A 14711-nucleotide genomic window follows, 5' to 3' on the forward strand; every position below is an offset into this window, starting at 1 on the left:
GGGAAGGCTTTCCACTAGATGTTGTCGGCTTCCTATTTTGCAACAAAACCTCCTTCATTAATGCGGTCAAACTTACCCTCGTAAACTGACTATCCTACCGATCCTTGACTTCGGCAATGTCATTTACAAAATAGCCTCCAACACTCTACTCAGCAAACTGGTTGTAGTCTATCACAGTGCCATCCATTTTGTCACCAAAGCCCCATATACTACCCACCACTGCACCTGTATGCTCTCGTTGGCTGGCCCTCGCTTCATATTCGTCGCCAAACCCACTGGCTCCAGGTCATCTATAAGTCTTTGCTAGGTAAAGCCCCGCCTTATCTCAGTTCAATGGTCACCATAGCAACACCCCCCCCCCCCCCCCCCGTAGCATGTGCTCCAGCAGGTATATTTCACTGGTCATCCCCAAAGCCAAAACTTCCTTTGGCTGCCTTTCCTTCCAGTTCTCTGCCAATGACTGGAACGAATTGCAAAAATCTCTGAAGCTGGAGTCTTATATCTCCCTCTCTAACTTTAAGCATCAGCTGTCTGAGCAGCTTCCCGATCACTGTACCTGTACACAGCCAATTTGTAAATAGCACACCCAACTACCTCATCCCCATATTATTACTTACACTCTTGCTCTTTTGAACCCCAGTATATTTACTTGCATCTGCACATCTATCACTCCAGTAGTAATGCTAAATTGTTATTATTTTCATCTCTAGGGCCTATTGATTGCCTACCTCCCTACTCTTCTACATTTGCACACACTGTACATAGATTTGTCTATTTTTATTTTATTTTGTGTTATTGACTGTACGTTTGTTTATGTGTAACTTTGTTGTATTGTTTGATCCCACTGCTTTGCTTTATCTTGGCCAGGTCGCAGTTGTAAATGAGAACTTGTTCTCAACTGGCCTACCTGGTTAAATAAAGGTGAAAACATTTCTGCAGGGACTTGCTTCCATTCAGCCACAAGAGCATTAGTGAGGTCGGGCACTGATGTTGGGCGATTAGGCCTGGCTCACAGTCGGCGTTCCAATTCATCGCAAAGTTGTTCGATGGGGTTGAGGTCAGGGCTTTGTGCAGGCCTTTCAAGTTCTTCCACATGATCTCGACAAACCATTCGTGTATGGACCACACTTTGTGCACAGGGGCATTGTCATGCTGAAACAGGAAAGGGCCTTCCCCAAACTGTTGACACAAAGTTGGAAGCATAAAATTGTCTACAATGTCATTGTATGCTGTAGCGTTAAGATTTGCCTCCACTGGAACTTTGGGGCCTAGCCTGAACTATGAAAAACAACCCCAGACCATTATTCCTCATCCACCAAACTTTACAGTTGGCACTATGCATTGAGCCAGGTACTGTAGGGATCTCCTGGCATCCGCCAAACCCAGATTTGTCCACTGGACTGCCAGATGGTGAAGCCTGATTCATCATTCCAAAGAACGCATTTCTACTGCTCCAGAGTCCAATGGCGGCAAGCTTTACACCACTCCAGCCGGCGCTTGGTATTTCACATGGTGATCTTAGGCTTGTATGTTGCTGCTTGGCCATGGAAACCCATTGAAGCTCCCGACGAACAGCTGACGTTGCTTCCAGAGCCAGTTTGGAACTCGGTAGTAAGTGTTGCAACCGAGGACAGACAATTTTTACATGCTATGCACTTCAGCACTCGGCGGTCCCATTCTGTGAGCTTGTGTGGCCTACCAGTTGTTACTCCTAGATATTTCCACTTCACAATAACAGCACATACAGTTGACCGGGGTAGCTCTAGCAGGGCATACGTTTGACGAACAGGCTTGTTGAAAAGGTGGCATCCTATGACCGTGCCACATTGAAAGTCACTAATTTGAAGTGCTGTCCACATACTTTTGTATATATAGTGTATGTTTTCTTGATTTTAGCAATAAAGGTCTGAGTACATTAGGCAGAACATTTGCAGTCTGATTTTTTTGGTCAATATTGACTATTTCCTCTGTGTGTTTTTCCAGAGAGGAAGATCGCCTCTGAAGAAGACCTGGTCATCCTGATAGATGGACTAAATGAAGCAGAGTTCCACAAGCCTGACTACGGAGACACCATCGTCTCCTTCCTCAGCAAAACCATCAGCTTGTTTCCCCACTGGCTCAAACTGGTGGTCACGGTCAGGACCACATTGCAGGTAGATACAGTCCTCTACCTTTCTAATAAGAGTCCATTTAAAAAACAAAAACATTAACACTGGCTACGTTTCCATCCAATTGGCGGAAGGTTTTCACGCGAATATTCTAGAATCCGCATTAAGAAAATATGCACATTTTCCTACCAGTGGTGTGTTTCCACTTAATTCACTTGTTGATGATAAAAATCAGTGTTTGATGACTTAGGGACACAAAATGTACTTCCTTGCTTAAGTTTTCATGTAGTGAATAAAAATCTATAACATTTTCAACTCTACCAGTAATTCTGTTACAAAAAACTGTTGGGTTAAATAACAAATGTGCCTGCTCTGGTCTTTGCACATGTGCTCTATCTAGCCAACAGCTCACAGATACGGTGTGGGTAGGCTACCTAACCTACATGATGAGAATTTTATGGATAAAATCAAGGCTATTTGAATTTCTCCAACGTCAGCCAAGCATTGATCATCATGTCACCAGAATAAGAACCTCGATATTTATTGGAAAGGAGCATCAAGCTCATCACCTTGCACTTTCACCATCCTGTGAAGTTCATAACTTCTTTCATATTTAGCTTAATAAACTGCATGCTTTCCTGAGTCAATGTGGGAGGACCACACAACATATCATCGAGTGACTCCAACGTTTACTTTGATATGATGTATATTATTTACAGTTGAAGTTGGAAGTTTACAAACACCTTAGCCAACTACATTTCTGACATTTAATCCTAGAGAAATGCCCTGTTTTAGGTCAGTTAGGATCACCACTTCATTTTAAGAATGTGAAATGTCAGATTGATAGTAGAGAGAATTATTTATTTCAGCTTTTATTTCTTTCATCACATTCCGAGTTGGTCAGAAGTTTACATACACTCAATTAGTATTTGGTAGTATTGCATTTAAATTCTTTAACTTGGGTCAAAAATTTTGGGTAGCCTTCCACAAGCTTCCCACAATAGGTTGGGTGAATTTTGGCCCATTCCTCTTGACGGAGCTGGTGTAACTGAGCAAGTTTGTAGGCCTCCTTGCTCTCACACGCTTTTTCAGTTCTGCCCACACATTTTCTATAGGATTGAGGTCAGGGCTTTGCGATGGTCACTGCAATACCTTGCCTTTGTTGTCCTTAAGCCATTTTGCCACAACTTTGGAAGGATGTGACCAAGCTTTAACTTCCTGACTGATGTCTTGAGATGTTGCTTTAATATATCCACATAATTTTCCTCCCTCATGTTGCCATCTATTTTGTGAAGTGCACCAGTCCCTCCTGCAGCAAAGCACCCCCACAACATGATTCTGCTACCCCCATGCTTCACGGTTGGGATGGTGTTCTTCGGCTTGCAAGACTCCCCCTTTTTCCTCAAAACATAACGATGGTCATTATGGTCTGTTTCATCAGACCAGAGGACATTTCTACAAAAGTACGATCTTTGCCCCCATGTGCAGTTAAAAACCGTAGTCTGGCTTTTTTATGGCTGTTTTTTATGGCTGTTTTTTTTATGGCTACTATTGTTTGTACAGATGAACATGGTACCTTCAGGCATTTGGACATTTCTCCCAAGGATGAACCAGACTTGTGGAGGTCTACAATTTTTTTCTGAGGTCTTGACTAATTTCTTTTGATTTTCCCATGATGTCAAGCAAAGAGGCACTGAGTTTGGATGTAGGCCTTGATATACATCCACGGGTACACCTACAATTGACTCAAATTATGTCAATTAGCCTATCAGAAACTTCTAAACCCATAACATCATTTTCTGGAACGTTCCAAGCTGTTTAAAGGCACAGTCAACTTAGTGTATGTAAACTTTTGACCCACTGGAATTTTGACACAGTGAATTATAGGTGAAATAATTTTGTCTGTAAACAATTGTTAGAAAAATAAACTTGCGTCATGCACAAAGTAGATTTCTTAACCGACTTGCCAAAACTATAGTTTGTTAACAAGAAATTTGTGGAGTGGTTGAAAAACAAGTTTTAATGACTCCAACATAAGTGTATGACTTCAACTGTAAATATTTGCGCATAAAGGCGTTTCCACCGCAATTTTACCGACACAAAAAGATCACACCATGACGAATGAACAAATTATCTGTCAGCATTTATAAAATTGTACCTAAACTTCCTGTTTCCATCAGAGCTGTCGTAAAAATGTTTTATAGGGTGTGACTTTATTTGCATTAAAAACTGGATGGAAACATGGTTACTGTTGTCCAAAAAGGTATCATTTTCTTTTGATAGAGATTGTCAATAGATTGACATCAGTGGAAGATCCTCGATGGCTTCTATATCTTGTTCTACCTCTTTTTCTTCTTTAACCCTCCTTCATTCTCCTCTCTCCCATCTCGTTTCTCCATTTATCCCATCTTCCCGCATTCCTTTTCCATTCATCTTCATCCTCCTCTCTCCTCCTCATCCTCCTCTCATTCCTCCATCATTCCCCTCCTCTTCCTCCTCCTTCTTCTCCCCTCCTTTACTTCCCTCCTATAGGAGATCACCAAGCTTCTCCCATTCCACCATATCTCTGTGGATGGTCTGGAGGAGAATGATGCAATAGACCAGGACTTACAAGGTTACATCCTGCACCGCATCCACAGCAGTCCTGAGATACAGAACAACATCTCTCTCAACGGCAAGATGGACAACACCACCTTCGGCAAACTCTCAGCCCACCTCAAGGCCCTCAGCCAGGGCTCCTATCTGTACCTAAAACTCACCTTTGACCTTATAGAGAAGGGGTACCTGGTCCTCAAGAGCTCCAGCTACAAGGTCAGCCTGCCATTTACACTACGTTGAATTGCCTACGTTTTTTTCTTGTCTTGTTCATTTTAGTCCTAATTTTAATTATATGTGCCATTTTATTGCACTCCCTATCTAAGAAATGTGTAGAATAATGACCAATTGATTGACTGACTGACTGACTGATCAATTAACCGATTGATTCATTGATCCCAGGTGGTGCCTGTCAATCTGGTTGAGGTATACCTGTTGCAGTGCAACATGCGTTTCCCTACCCAGTCGTCCTTCGAACGGGCCCTCCCCCTACTCAACGTGGCCGTGGCAACCCTCCACCCCCTCACTGACGAACAGATCTACCAGGCTATCAATGCCGCCTCCCTGCAGGCAAATACACGTATTACTCAGACAGGAAACTGTTAGCATTTCCCACAGGAAAACATGTCCCACTTTTATTGATTTATTTTATTGAAACTTTATTTAACTAGACAAGTCAGTTAAGGACAAATTCTCATTTACAATGACTGCCTCCTGCAGGAACGTGGGCTGGGATTAAAAATGCACAATAAATGAAATAACAATATAGAACAAAACACACATCACAACACTTACAGTGGGCTCCAAAATGACTGGCAATGCACAAACAATACTTAAAAATGTTTAAACAATATAATTATAGAGATAAACTCAAAATACCAACATGTGAGAAATACTGTACTTTATTAATGTTTCAATGGAAGAAAATAAAATCATACAAAAAAAGATCATACAATTATTTAATACAAAATAAATGTGACCAAAATCAATGTTTGATAATTATTGGCACTCCTCATTTAGTACTTAGTGCCACCACCTCTGGCAAGGATAACAGCATGGTCTTTTCCTGTAATGTTTGACAAGGTTAAGGAACACATTTGGAGGGATTTTGGACCATTCCTCTATGCAGATCCTTTCAAGATCCTTCACATTCTTGGGTTTGCGCTTATCAACTGCCCTCTTCCACTCAGCTCACAGGTTTTCGATTGAATTGAGGTCCGGCGACTGAGATGGCCATGGCAGAACATTGATTTTGTAGTCACAGAACCATTTCTGTGTGGATCTTGAGGTATGTTTTGGTCTTGTTGAAAAGTCCACCTACAGTCAAGTCCCATCTTTCTGGCACAGGCAACCAGATTATCAGCCAAAATTGCCTGATACTTGGTTGAATTTATTATGCCATCAATCTTAACCAGTGCCCCTGGACCTCTGGAATTAAAACAGCCCCAAAACATCACCGACCCACCCCCCTCCATATTTCACCGTTGGTATGAGGTGCCTCTCCTTGTATGCAGCTCTGTTTCAACGCCAAAGTTGCCGATTCTGTATCTGACCAAAACTTTACATTTTGCTCTCATCTGACCAGAGCACCTTCTTCCAGTCATAATTTAAATGACGTTTGGCAAACTCCAAGCGCTTTCGTCTGTGTCTTGGGGTCAGAAAGGGCTTTCTTCTGGCAACCCTTCCAAAGAGCCTGTGGTTGTGGAGGTGGCTTCTGATGGTGCTTTTTGAAACCTGGGAACCCCAAGATGCCACCAAGGAGTGCAATTATTTCACAGTGATTCTTGGGGGTTTTGTTGCTTCTCACCATCCTCCTCCCTATCCTGGGGGCAAAATGCATTTGCGTCCTCTACCCATGAGGTTTTCAACTGTTCCATATCTTTTGAACCTTTTTGTAATTGCTCTGGTAGCCACTACCAGATTAAAAAAAATGTATTTAACCTTTATTTAACTAGGTATTTATTTAACCTTTATTTAACTAGGTATTTATTTAACTAACCTTTATTTAACTAGGTATTTATTTAACCTTTATTTAACTAGGTATTTATTTAACCTTTATTTAACTAGGTATTTATTTAACCTTTATTTAACTAGGTATTTATTTAACCTTTATTTAACTAGGTATTTATTTAACTAACCTTTATTATGAAGGTCTACGACCATCTGTCTCTTTTGAACTGCCAGTTCTTTTGTTTTCTTCATGGTGTTGGATGACAAAGGGATATTGTATGCATGTTACCTCATTCTAGTAAAACAGGAAGTGATGTAATGGCTCAATATAGTTCCTTAAGACTTTAAGACTTAGATAAACTTAAATAAGTGGAATTTAATTATTGTTTTAATTTTGGGCGGCAGCGTAGCCTCGTGGTTAGAGCATTGGACTACTAACCGGAAGGTTGCAAGTTCAAACCCCCGAGCTGACAATGTACAAATCTGTCGTTCTGCCCCTGAACAGGCAGTTAACCCACTGTTCCTAGGCTGTCATTGAAAATAAGAATTTGTTCTTAACTGACTTGCCTAGTTAAATAAAGTACAATAAACTTTAAGGGTGCCATTAATTGTGAAACCTTGATTTGGAGGGCATTTCTTTTTTATTAAATCAATAAATTGTTTTGGTGGATTCCACTGAAACGTTAATAAAATACATTATTTCTCACATGTTGATATTTTGAGTTCATCTCTAATTATATTGTTTATATTTTTTTAAGTATTGTTTGTGTATTGCCAGTCAGGGGTGCCAGTAATTTTGGAGCCCACCATGCTAACACTAGCTGTATACCGGATAGCAACAATTATGCCTGTGAAGAAGAACAGCCTTATCAAAGCAAAGCATCTGGCCACGTGAACAGCTAACAAGCTAACTCTCTTGGTTTCACCCTCTTTGCTGCAGGGCACGCTGGACTGGGAGGACTTCACACAGCGCATAGACAACCTAGCCATGTTCCTGGTCAAGAGAAGGGATGGGACCAGGATGTTTGTTCACCCATCATTCAGAGAATGGCTGATCTGGAGGGAGGAGGGGGAGAAGACGAAGTTCCTCTGTGACCCCAGGTCAGGGGGTGGATGGGTCTGCTGTGTGCGGGGTGGAGGGGTACGGTCCAAGAGACTGATATAGTCTTGGATAGGGTAACACAATTCTGGGAAATTTTCCCAAATTCCTAGGTTTCCATAAATCCTGGTTAGAATATTCCTGGAATCAGGAGGAAAAATCCTTCAACCAGGATTTCTGGAAACCTGAGAACCTGGGGAAAGCTACTGGAACCAGAGTCTTTGGAACCCTATTCTTGGCGTTACCGTATCTTGGAAACTGTTCTCTCACAGGCTAATGGCTAGTGACAATGTAGATAATGTGTGTGTGGTGTGGCAAAGCCATTAAAGTGGTGTTTGCAGCTGTTCAAATGGTCTGACCTACAGTATGTAAAGCCTTTTACACTCGTAACCGTATACAGGTTGAGAATGGCAGATTTAGACACTGATAAATGCATAAATTAAATAGCTGTACAGTAACATGCTATAATGACGTCAGTCAATGGCTTTACAGTAACATGCTATAATGACGTCAGAGCTCAGTGGCTGTACAGTAACATGCTATAATGACGTCAGAGCTCAGTGGCTGTACAGTAACATGCTATACATGAGAACAGACCTCAGTGGCTGTACAGTAACATGCTATAATGACGTCAGACCTCAGTGGCTGTACAGTAACATGCTATAATGACGTCAGAGCTCAGTGGCTGTACAGTAACATGCTATAATGACGTCAGAGCTCAGTGGCTGTACAGTAACATGCTATACATGAGAACAGACCTCAGTGGCTGTACAGTAACATGCTATACATGAGAACAGACCTCAGTTGCTGTACAGTAACATGCTATAATGACGTCAGAGCTCAGTGGCTGTACAGTAACATGCTATAATGACGTCAGAGCTCAGTGGCTGTACAGTAACATGCTATACATGAGAACAGACCTCAGTTGCTATACAGTAACATGCTATAATGACGTCAGACCTCAGTGGCTGTACAGTAACATGCTATAATGACGTCAGACCTCAGTGGCTGTACAGTAACATGCTATAATGACGTCAGAGCTCAGTGGCTGTACAGTAACATGCTATACATGAGAACAGACCTCAGTGGCTGTACAGTAACATGCTATAATGACGTCAGAGCTCAGTGGCTGTACAGTAACATGCTATAATGACGTCAGAGCTCAGTGGCTGTACAGTAACATGCTATACATGAGAACAGACCTCAGTGGCTGTACAGTAACATGCTATAATGACGTCAGAGCTCAGTGGTTTTACAGTAACATGCTATAATGACGTCAGACCTCAGTGGCTGTACAGTAACATGCTATAATGACGTCAGAGCTCAGTGGCTGTACAGTAACATGCTATACATGAGAACAGACCTCAGTGGCTGTACAGTAACATGCTATAATGACGTCAGAGCTCAGTGGCTGTACAGTAACATGCTATAATGACGTCAGAGCTCAGTGGCTGTACAGTAACATGCTATACATGAGAACAGACCTCAGTGGCTGTACAGTAACATGCTATAATGACGTCAGAGCTCAGTGGTTTTACAGTAACATGCTATAATGACGTCAGAGCTCAGTGGCTGTACAGTAACATGCTATAATGACGTCAGAGCTCAGTGGCTGTACAGTAACATGCTATACATGAGAACAGACCTCAGTGGCTGTACAGTAACATGCTATAATGATGTCAGAGCTCAGTGGCTGTACAGTAACATGCTATACATGAGAACAGACCTCAGTGGCTGTACAGTAACATGCTATAATGACTTCAGAGGTCAGTGTTTTTTTTAAATGTGATCTTTATTTAAGTCAGTCAGTTAAGAACAAATTCTTATTTTCAATGATGGCCTAGGAACAGTGGGTCAACTGCCTGTTCAGGGGCAGAACGACAGATTTATACCTTGTCAGCTCGGGGATTTGAACTTGCAACCGGTTACTAGTCCAAAGCTCTAACCACTAGGCTACCCTGCCGCACCAGGGTAGCCTTGTGTATGCACAGTAACATGCTATAATGAGGTCAGAGCTCAGTTGCTATAGAGTAACATTCTATAATGAGGTCAGAGCTCAGTGGCTGTACAGTAATATGCTATAATGACATCAGAGCTCAGTTGCTGTGCAGTAACATGCTATACGTGACTTCAGAGCTCAGTGGCTGTACAGTAACATGCTATACATGATGTCAGAGCTCAGTGGCTGTACAGTAACATGCTATAATGACATCAGAGCTCAGTGGCTGTACAGTAACATGCTATACATGAGAACAGACCTCAGTGGCTGTACAGTAACATGCTATACATGACATCAGAGCTCAGTGGCTGTACAGTAACATGCTATACATGATGTCAGAGCTCAGTGGCTGTGCAGTAACATGCTATACATGATGTCAGAGCTCAGTGGCTGTACAGTAACATGCTATAATGACGTCAGACCTCAGTGGCTGTGCAGTAACATGCTATACATGATGTCAGAGCTCAGTGGCTGTACAGTAACATGCTATACATGATGTCAGAGCTCAGTGGCTGTACAGTAACATGCTATAATGACATCAGAGCTCAGTGGCTGTACAGTAACATGCTATACATGAGAACAGACCTCAGTGGCTGTACAGTAACATGCTATACATGACATCAGAGCTCAGTGGCTGTACAGTAACATGCTATACATGATGTCAGAGCTCAGTGGCTGTACAGTAACATGCTATACATGACTTCAGACCTCAGTGGCTGTGCAGTAACATGCTATACATGATGTCAGAGCTCAGTGGCTGTGCAGTAACATGCTATACATGATGTCAGAGCTCAGTGGCTGTACAGTAACATGCTATACATGATGTCAGAGCTCAGTGGCTGTACAGTAACATGCTATACATGATGTCAGAGCTCAGTGGCTGTACAGTAACATGCTAAAATGACATTTCAATTTAGCCTTATCCGTATAAGCCATTTCCCACCAGTTTAAAATGTTCATGAAATTAAGTGTATTTTGACATTGAAGCTAGCCAATAGTGTGGTACCACTTTATTAGGAGTGTCCTAAATAGATGCTTTGTAGATGTTCAACTAACTGTCAACAACATTTTAACTAACTACCTCCTAACCCTAACCCATAACTCTGAGTCTAACTCTAACCCTAACCCTAAAACTCTAACCCTAACTCTAACTCTAACCCTAAAACTCTAACCCTAACTCTAACTCTAACCCTAACCCTAAAACTCTAACCCTAACTCTATCTCTAACTCTAAAACTTTATACCCCTAACTCTAACACTTTATACCCCTAACTCTAACCCTAACCCTAAAACTCTATCTCTAACTCTAAAACTTTATACCCCTAACTCTAACTCTAAAACTTTATACCCCTAACTCTAACCCTAACCCTAAAACTCTAACTCTAACTCTAACCCTAACCCTAAAACTCTAACCCTAACTCTAACTCTAACTCTAAAACGTTATACCCCTAACTCTAAAACTTTATACCCCTAACTCTAAAACTTTATACCCCTAACTCTAACTCTAACCCTAAAACTCTAACCCTAACTCTAACTCTAACTCTAAAACTTTATACCCCTAACTCTAACTCTAAAACTCTAACTCTAACTCCAACTCTAAAACGTTATACCCCTAACTCTAACTCTAAAACGTTATACCCCTAACTCTAACTCTAAAACTTTATACCCCTAACTCTAACTCTAAAACTCTAACCCTAACTCTAAAACTCTAACTCCAACTCTAAAACTTTATACCCCTAACTCTAACCCTAACCCTAAAACTCTAACCCTAACTCTAACTCTAACTCTAAAACTTTATACCCCTAACTCTAACTCTAAAACTCTAACTCTAACTCCAACTCTAAAACGTTATAGCCCTAACTCTAACTCTAAAACTTTATACCCCTAACTCCAACTCTAAAACTCTAACTCCAAAACTCTAACTCTAACTCTAACTCTAACTCCAACTCTAAAACTCTAACTCTAAAACTTTATACCCCTAACTCTAACTCTAAAACTTTATACCCCTAACTCTAACTCTAAAACTCTAACCCTAACTCTAACTCGAACTCTAAAACTCTAACCCTAACTCTAACTCTAAAACTCTAACTCTAAAACTCTAACTCTAACTCTAAAACTTTATACGGCAGACTCGACACTCTTGGTTTCTCAAATGATTGCCTCACCTGGTTCACCAACTACTTCTCTGATAGAGTTCAGTGTGTCAAATCGGAGGGTCTGCTGTCCGGACCTCTGGCAGTCTCTATGGGGGTGCCACAGGGTTCAATTCTTGGACCGACTCTCTTCTCTGTATACATCAATGAGGTCGCTCTTGCTGCTGGTGAGTCCCTGATCCACCTCTACGCAGACGACACCATTCTGTATACTTCCGGCCCTTCTTTGGACACTGTGTTAACATCCCTCCAGGCAAGCTTCAATGCAATACAACTCTCCTTCCGTGGCCTCCAATTGCTCTTAAATACAAGTAAAACTAAATGCATGCTCTTCAACCGATCGCTACCTGCACCTACCCGCCTGTCCAACATCACTACTCTGGACGGCTCTGACTTAGAATACGTGGACAACTACAAATACTTAGGTGTCTGGTTAGACTGTAAACTCTCCTTCCAGACTCATATCAAACATCTCCAATCCAAAGTTAAATCTAGAATTGGCTTCCTATTTCGCAACAAAGCATCCTTCACTCATGCTGCCAAACATACCCTTGTAAAACTGACCATCCTACCAATCCTCGACTTTGGCGATGTCATTTACAAAATAGCCTCCAATACCCTACTCAACAAATTGGATGCAGTCTATCACAGTGCAATCCGTTTTATCACCAAAGCCCCATATACTACCCACCATTGCGACCTGTACGCTCTCGTTGGCTGGCCCTCGCTTCATACTCGTCGCCAAACCCACTGGCTCCATGTCATCTACAAGACCCTGCTAGGTAAAGTCCCCCCTTATCTCAGCTCGCTGGTCACCATAGCATCTCCCACCTGTAGCACACGCTCCAGCAGGTATATCTCTCTAGTCACCCCCAAAACCAATTCTTTCTTTGGCCGCCTCTCCTTCCAATTCTCTGCTGCCAATGACTGGAACGAACTACAAAAATCTCTGAAACTGGAAACACTTATCTCCCTCACTAGCTTTAAGCACCAACTGTCAGAGCAGCTCACAGATTACTGCACCTGTACATAGACCACCTATAATTTAGCCCAAACAACTACCTCTTTCCCAACTGTATTTAATTTTAATTTATTTATTTATTTTGCTCCTTTGCACCCCATTATTTTTATTTCTACTTTGCACATTCTTCCATTGCAAAACTACCATTCCAGTATTTTACTTGCTATATTGTATTTACTTTGCCATCATGGCCTTTTTTGCCTTTACCTCCCTTCTCACCTCATTTGCTCACATTGTATATAGACTTGTTTATACTGCATTATTGACTGTATGTTTGTTTTTACTCCATGTGTAACTCTGTGTCGTTTTATCTGTCGAACTGCTTTGCTTTATCTTGGCCAGGTCGCAATTGTAAATGAGAACTTGTTCTCAACTTGCCTACCTGGTTAAATAAAGGTAAAATAAAATAAATAAATAAATACCCCTAACTCTAACTCTAAAACTCTAACTCTAACTCTAAAACTCTAACTCTAACTCTAAAACTTTATACTCCTAACTCTAACTCTAAAAGCCTAACCTTAACCCTAACCTTCACTCTAACCTTCACCCTAATCTTTTTTTGTTCAGTAGCTTATGATGTTCCTCCTGTCTCTCTGTAGGAGTGGCCACACCCTGCTAGCCTTCTGGTTTTCTCGCCAGGAGACCAAGCTGAACCGACAGCAGACCATCGAACTGGGACACCACATCCTCAAAGCACACATCTTCAAGGTTCACCTAACCATACTCTACCTGCCTACACACACACACACACACACACACACACACACACACACACACACACACACACACACACACACACACACACACACACACACACACACACGCGCACACACACGCACACACACGCACACACACACACACACACACACCTTCGTATGCACACAGCACAACGCTAAACAGTGACAGCTAAAATGATGTCTTTATATTTCAGGGCCTAAGCAAGAAGGTTGGGGTTTCCTCGTCTATCCTCCAGGGGATGTGGGTTTCCTACAGCACAGATGGCCTGTCCACTGCCCTGTCCTCACTCAGAAACCTCTACACTCCTAACATCAAGGTAACTTACTGTTTAACCTCTACACTCCTAACATGAAGATAACTTACTGCTTTACACCTATACTCCTAACATCAAGATAACTTACTGCTTTACACCTACACTCCTAACATCAAGGTAACATACTGCTTTACCCTCTACACTCCTAACATGAAGATAACTTACTGCTTAACCTCTACACTCCTAACATCAAGGTAACTTACTGCTTTACCCTCTACACTCCTAACATCAAGGTAATTTACTGCTTAACCTCTACACTCCTAACATCAAGGTAACTTACTGCTTAACCTCTACACCCCTAACATCAAGGTAACTTACTGCTTAACCTCTACACTCCTAACATCAATATAACTTACTGCTTTACACCTACACTCCTAACATCAAGATAACTTACTGCTTAACCTCTACACTCCTAACATCAAGGTAACTTACTGCTTTACCCTCTACACTCCTAACATCAAGATAACTTACTGCTTAACCTCTACACTCCTAACATCACGATAACTTACTGCTTAACCTCTACACTCCCAATATCAAGGTAACTTACTGCTTTACCCTCTACACTCCTAACATCAAGGTAACTTACTGCTTTACCCTCTACACTCCTAACATCAAGGTAACTTACTGCTTTACACCTACACTCCTAACATCAAGATAACTTACTGCTTTACACCTACACTCCTAACATCAAGGTAACTTACTGCTTTACCCTCTACACTCCTAACATCAAGGTAAC

The 14711-nt window shown here is 41.6% G+C and overlaps 1 protein-coding gene across 1 annotated transcript in view; it reads left to right on the plus strand.

The window, feature by feature from the left end:
• LOC109898965 (protein TANC2-like) overlaps window positions 1-14711 on the plus strand; it is a 102105-nt gene that overhangs the window by 40644 nt on the left and 46750 nt on the right. The window contains exons 8-13 of the mRNA XM_031835228.1: window positions 1984-2153; window positions 4641-4919; window positions 5106-5273; window positions 7594-7754; window positions 13524-13632; window positions 13856-13978. Coding sequence (XP_031691088.1) covers window positions 1984-2153; window positions 4641-4919; window positions 5106-5273; window positions 7594-7754; window positions 13524-13632; window positions 13856-13978 — 1010 coding nt within the window. The remainder of the gene's footprint in view (window positions 1-1983; window positions 2154-4640; window positions 4920-5105; window positions 5274-7593; window positions 7755-13523; window positions 13633-13855; window positions 13979-14711) is intronic.

Source organism: Oncorhynchus kisutch, linkage group LG11, assembly GCF_002021735.2.
Source record: "Oncorhynchus kisutch isolate 150728-3 linkage group LG11, Okis_V2, whole genome shotgun sequence".
Classification (NCBI taxonomy): Eukaryota; Metazoa; Chordata; class Actinopteri; order Salmoniformes; family Salmonidae; genus Oncorhynchus; species Oncorhynchus kisutch.